This window comes from Megachile rotundata, unplaced genomic scaffold, assembly GCF_050947335.1.
Source record: "Megachile rotundata isolate GNS110a unplaced genomic scaffold, iyMegRotu1 scaffold0057, whole genome shotgun sequence".
NCBI classification, from domain to species: Eukaryota; Metazoa; Arthropoda; class Insecta; order Hymenoptera; family Megachilidae; genus Megachile; species Megachile rotundata.
In genome coordinates this window covers 440,568-446,567 of record NW_027473354.1, presented here as the reverse complement: position 1 = coordinate 446,567, position 6,000 = coordinate 440,568, and the positions used below count along the sequence as shown (strand labels likewise).

The window sequence follows — 6,000 nt, the reverse complement described above, 5'->3', positions numbered from 1 at the left end:
GCAAAGGAATCAGTCCAGGTACGATCACGTCGAATCGGATTAATCCGGCGGCGATTAGCAAACGAATCGGCCGAGGAACGATCACGTCGGATCGGATTAATCCGCCGGCGATTAACAAACGAATCGGCCCAGGAACGATCACGTCGGATCGGATTAATCCACCGGCGATTAGAAAACGAATCGGCCCAGGAACGATCACGTCGGATCGGATTAATCTGCCGGCGATTAGCAAACGAATCGGCCCAGGAACGATCACGTCGGATCGGATTAATCCACCGGCGATTAGAAAACGAATCAACAAAACACCGTTCACAACGTCTAATGGTCATGAGAAAACGTACGCGGGAAGTGCTATTAATAGAACGTTCCGAATCAAGAAATACACGTTTAATGGATATGCGCGAACGTGCTAGAAACCGAAGAAAAGAACTTCTTCTTCAGGCAGAAAGATTTAAATCGGCTATTAATATTTTTGCTGATGTACCGTGTGCGGTGTGTTGCAGAACTTTATATCCGCAGCAACGTTACGCTTTGCACACGCAGCCTCTGTCTCATCTAATTCCTGCAAATCTGATAGAATTCGAGAAAATAACAATATGTTCTCGCTGCCTACATCATCTTAAAAAGCACAAAGTTCCATCGCAGGCATTCTGGAATAAAATGGAAGTAATGCACGTACCTCAGGTGATATCAGATTTATCGGAAATCGAAAAATACATGTTGTGCAGAATAGTCCCGTTCCTTAAAATCATGAAAATTCAAAATCGCTTCAGTCAGAATTGGTGTAAAGGTCAGGTAGTCCTATTTGCCCGTGATGTATTCGAAGTTGCCGAACAACTTCCAGTTAGATTAAACGAGACCGGTATAATGATTGTCGTAGAAAGCCTAGAAAATTTGGAACGACAGCGACAATTTGAATTAGACGTCGGTAAACTTCGAAGAGCTTTAGAATGGCTGCTACAAAATAATGCTTTGTGCAAAGATGTGCGACCATGTTTTTCTAATATTATCAATACAATTTCGGAAATAGCTCATGTCACTGAAGAGCTTCCTATTGTAAGAAAAGAAATTGAAGTTGCACAAAGAAGTACTGAATCAAACAGTAAATTTGTGCATGTAGGCCATAATGTAGCTATTTTAAGAATCTCGCGGTAAGCAATGCACAGGCATAGCTGCAGTTGCTTGTGTTGCGTTTAATTTGCTCGATCCTAGTACGTGGTGTACTAGTGATATTGATCATGTACTTTTAGTAGGAGATAAATATTACCGTGATTGCATTGAAGCGCGAAATAACCCTGACCCCGGAGAAGTCAATATAGACTACTTAGCGGTAACAGAATTATTGCCACACTTATTGTTTAATAATATCAGAGTCGGTATTGACATTGGCTATGAAATGGCTGTAAATGGTAATATTGACATTGATAACGGTGATGAAGGATTCCCAAATTTAAAAAAAGTTTAATTATGTTTTTCCAACAGTATACATACGGAATTCTTACCGCGAATTTTATATCAGTCACTGTATCATGCAACAACCAGTCGGAAAGTCCCTGCTATTGGTTGTTTGATTCCCACGCAAGAGGTCCGAAAGGATATAAAGCACCGTCACCGGGCCTTTTATGCTGTATGAAATTTACGAATATTGATGACTTACACATAATCTTGCGTCGTAATTTATATGCTAAAGGAGGTAATAGCAATGTGCTAAATATCTACTCATTAACACCTGTAGCAATTGCACCCGAAAGGAATAGATCCCCACAAGTCGAAAGGATACAACATTCACCTGCTGCGACTACTCATACAGAGTCCGGCGAGCCGCAAGTTGTTTTCGCAACAAGTATGTTACGTTCGATTGATGACGATATTCCCAATATCGATAATATCGTATCTATCGGTAATAATAACAACGCAGAAAGTGACCCGATAAGATTGGCGAATATACATAGAAAAACTGCGCCTCCTTTGAACCTAGAAAGGGAAAGAAGAATGGAAGAACTGTGTTGGTTCTTTCTATTTCCAGATGGAAAAAATGGTTTCGGAGAGCACCGAGATATCTCCATAACACCACTGGATTACTTCCAAGCGCGTATTCTGAGCAATGACAAACGATTTCAACGAACAGATTATTTGTTCTTCGCATTATCTGTTGTTGAATATTTCCGCGCAAAAGCTAGTATTTCAGTATCATGTTGAATGCGCCAAGGAGAACATACTCCACAGCGATTAGTAGATAATGTGCACCTCACGATGAGAAATATAAGAGGATCGGTATCATACTGGAAACGTTGCTGTTCGGAATTAATCGCCATGGTTCGAAGTCTTGGACCGCCCACATGGTTTGCTACCTTCTCTTGCAATGATCTAAACTGGCCGGATATGTTGAAAGCGTTACATTTATCCGATGGTCGTCCCATTACCGATTTTGAAAACCTAACTTTCGCGGATCGACTAAAGTTGGTTCACAAATATCCAGTAGTTATAGCAAGACAATTTACGGTACGAGTAAACGCGTTGATGCAGTATTTAGAAAACTCTCATTGCTTAGGTGGCGTTGTTATCGATTTTTGGTATAAAATTGAATTTCAGAATAGGGGAAGTCCACATTTACACATGCTGATTTGGTGTGAAAATGTACCCAATTTCCTTACGAATGAAGGCCGCATCGTTATTGAGAAAGTTGTATCTTGTTCATTGGAAGCAGAAAACCAAGACATGAGCGACATAGTACAAAGAGTCCAAATTCATAAACATTCTAATACATGTTATAAAGATCGTAATAATCGTTGTTCTCGTTTCGGATTTCCTAGACCGATAAGTGAAACAACGATATGCTTGGGTCCAGATGACACACTTGCCAACAATGGACGTTTCTGTGTACTTAAGAGAACCGTAAATGAAGTTATGGTAAATAATTACAATCCAACTCTTTTAAAGCTTTGGGAAGCAAACATGGATATTCAACCATGCGGAAATGTTACAGCAGTTGCATATTATATTGCTAAATACGCAAGTAAGTGCGAGCCGCAGGATACAGGAGACGTTATTAAAAGAAGCCGTTTCCCGTGCGAAACGCCGCGGCGGTGCCGTCTGGAATCAATAATTTGCGGTATCTATGGCAATTCTGTCCCAACGAATGGTCAGTGCTGCAGAATGTGCTTATCGATTGTGCCATTTGCCTCTTAAAATGAGCTCGCGAAAAGCTGTATTTATAAACAGCTGTCGGCCTGAGCAGAGATACAGAATTTTGCGTTTTGAAGGATATGAAACATCATTTTTCAATAACATATTCGACCGTTACGCAAAGAGACCGGACAGTCTAGAAAATTTGAGCTTAGCTGAATTTGCTGTCCGATATGAAACAGTTGCAAGTGGAATGTGGACAGAAGAGGATGGAGACGCAGAACTTAGAAATGACGATGAAGAAACATCGAGGTCGAGGTTTATAAAATTGAAGGACAATACTCCAATGCGAATAAGAAATAAAGCAGCTGTACTGCGCCACCGATATTATACCTTGAACAGCGATAGAGAAGGATATTTCTATAACTTGATAGTGTGTCACATTCCATTTCGTGATGAAAGTACACTTATGTGCGAAAACGAATCTTCGGAACAATGTTTTCTTCGATGGCGACACGAATTGAAACCTATGTTGGGAAACGCAACCGTTGAACAATTTACTCACGCAGAACAAATTATTGAAGCGGTGCTGGCCCAGGCCGTTGCTTTGAAAGTTGTACGCGAAGGGGAAACTAATAATGAACAGTTAAGAGAACCAGTCAGCATTCATGCCGACGAAACAGTATATTGCGATCAAGTTGATTTGTATGAGGATCAGCAGCAAGAAACACTAGCAATGTCAGAAGACGTGTTCCTTAATAGTATTCGAAGTCTTAACGTTCAACAGAAAGATTTATTGAAATCAGTTTCCTCAGTAATTGAGAAAGATATTAAAAAGAATGATGATGAAGATATGGAACAAATGTTACTTTTTATTACCGGAGGAGCTGGTAGTGGCAAGTCGTTTATTTTAAAATTACTTGTTGAACATATTAAACGCTGCTATAATCCCACGGTTGATATGATGATAAAACCATCGTTCATTGAAGTAGCTTCTTTGACTGGCGTCGCTGCCCGTCAAATATTCGGAAAAACTCTGCACTCCTTGTTCTCGTTGCTTATTAAAAAAGGTACTGCGATGACCTATCGGCGACTGACTGGACAAAGACTCGAACAGGAGAGACGAAAGTGGCGGTACGTAAGGTGGTTGATTATTGACGAGATATCAATGGTATCTTACGAGAATTTGCGAATAATTCATTTAAGATTGCAAGAATTCAAAATGAATGATAAATTGTTTGGTGGCGTAAATGTACTTCTTTTTGGCGATATCATGCAGTTGCCCCCGGTAAAAGGACACTGGTGTTTTATACAGCCACATTGGTGCAGCGCAGAAATTAATTTATGGCACCAATTTTCATTCTGCGAACTCACCATTAACATGCGACAAAGGGATGACGTCGAGTTTATCGACTTACTGAATAACCTACGGTTTGGGGAAGTGACAACCTCTCAACTACAAATACTATGCGAACGAAGAAGAGTTCCCTTCAGCGGAGAGTTTGAGGATGGGGAAGCGGTAAGAATATTCCCAACCATAAAATTAGTCGATGAATATAATACAAAAATGACCGATAAATTAGCAAAATCACATCGAATGTACATCATTGATACAGTAGACGAGTCCCGCGAGGCAGCTACATATGGAAAAAGGCCACCAGAAAATGTTATTCCTACAAATGTTAATAACTGTGGCGGACTTTCACATACAATAACGTTAGCCGAGGGATCGCGAATCATGCTGCGGCGAAATATATCAATTTCTGATGGTTTGATGGACGGTGCAATGGGAATAGTTAAGAAATTTAGATGGCCGGCACTTAACGAAAATTACCAACTAGAACAGAGAGAATTGCCGGATTCAGTTCTTATAAAATTTGACGACGAATCTGTTGGAAATAGGTTCAAGGATATTGATGGTTACATTCCAATATCTCCAGTTTCAACAACGTTTCAGGCGACAGAAGGTTATGGGGACGTCGAGCGCAGAATGTTACCACTTATTTTAAGTTGGGCAGTAACGGTGCACAAATTACAAGGGACCACATTAAACAAAGCTGTAATTGATCTTGGCAAAAGGAATTTTACAAAAGGTCAAATTTACGTTGCACTTAGTCGTGTTAAAAGTCTAGATGGTCTAGTTTTATCTGATTTAGCGCCAAACAAAGTCCTAGTTAAACCTCATGAAGAGCGAGCACTCGCAGAAATGGAAAGATTACGACGGTTGCGTTTGCAAACAAACACTGCAAATCAGCTTCCAGCGACTGACACGTAAAGAAATAACCCAAGTCTGTTTTTTCCTTCTCTTTTATTTGCGGCCAATTGATACAGAAATTGACGAATTCTACTTACAGGAACAACTTTGAAAAATCAATGTCGCCATATTTTTTGCAGGGTAAGAATAAATCTTTTGCAATATCAGTAGTTATTAACAATTAACGAGTCCCATAAATGTCTGTTATAAATGAGATCATCTTGGAACGATCTGCGAGATTCGAAAAGTTTCATCGCGATCGGTGCATTTCTTACATAACAATACCAAAGAATAGGATTTTGCAATAACAATAGTTATTTTACATGTATACTGATTTTCGGCCGACAAGACGTGTTTGTGGAAACAGTAGAAAACCGGCGACTGCATGATGAATATACACTACCAGAGCCACGGAGGCATACGTACAGTTGAATAATTTTCGCTAATAACTCGAAAATTACAAATTTCCCTTGATTGCGGATAAGGAAAAAGTTGTTCAGAATCGTGGTCCTGATAACATATTAAAAGGACATGAAAGTTGTCCAAAGTTGATTTCAAAACTTTTCAACAATTTTTTGCTAATATCTCGAAAACTAAACCTTTCCGCGAAATTTGTATAT

At 39.7% G+C, this 6,000-nt stretch overlaps 1 protein-coding gene across 1 annotated transcript; it reads left to right on the top strand.

The window, feature by feature from the left end:
* The first annotated feature begins 327 nt into the window (after positions 1–327).
* LOC143266155 (uncharacterized) lies at positions 328–5,401 on the top strand. Its single transcript, XM_076541785.1, has 7 exons — positions 328–1,102; positions 1,167–1,409; positions 1,736–1,843; positions 1,919–2,092; positions 2,210–2,502; positions 2,593–3,016; positions 3,264–5,401. Exons 1-7 carry the CDS (start codon positions 328–330, stop codon positions 5,399–5,401), a joined length of 4,155 nt encoding a protein of 1,384 aa, XP_076397900.1.
* Positions 5,402–6,000: the final 599 nt, after the last annotated feature.

Excerpts from the sequence above, each read along its gene's own strand:
- LOC143266155 (XM_076541785.1), top strand. The coding sequence starts at position 328 with ATGAGAAAACGTACGCGGGAAGTGCTATTAATAGAACGTTCCGAATCA. Across the intron at positions 1,844-1,918 it reads GCAAGTTGTTTTCGCAACAA|AAAGTGACCCGATAAGATTG; the intron begins GTATGTTACGTT and ends ATAACAACGCAG. Across the intron at positions 2,503-2,592 it reads TTATAGCAAGACAATTTACG|AATAGGGGAAGTCCACATTT; the intron begins GTACGAGTAAAC and ends ATTGAATTTCAG.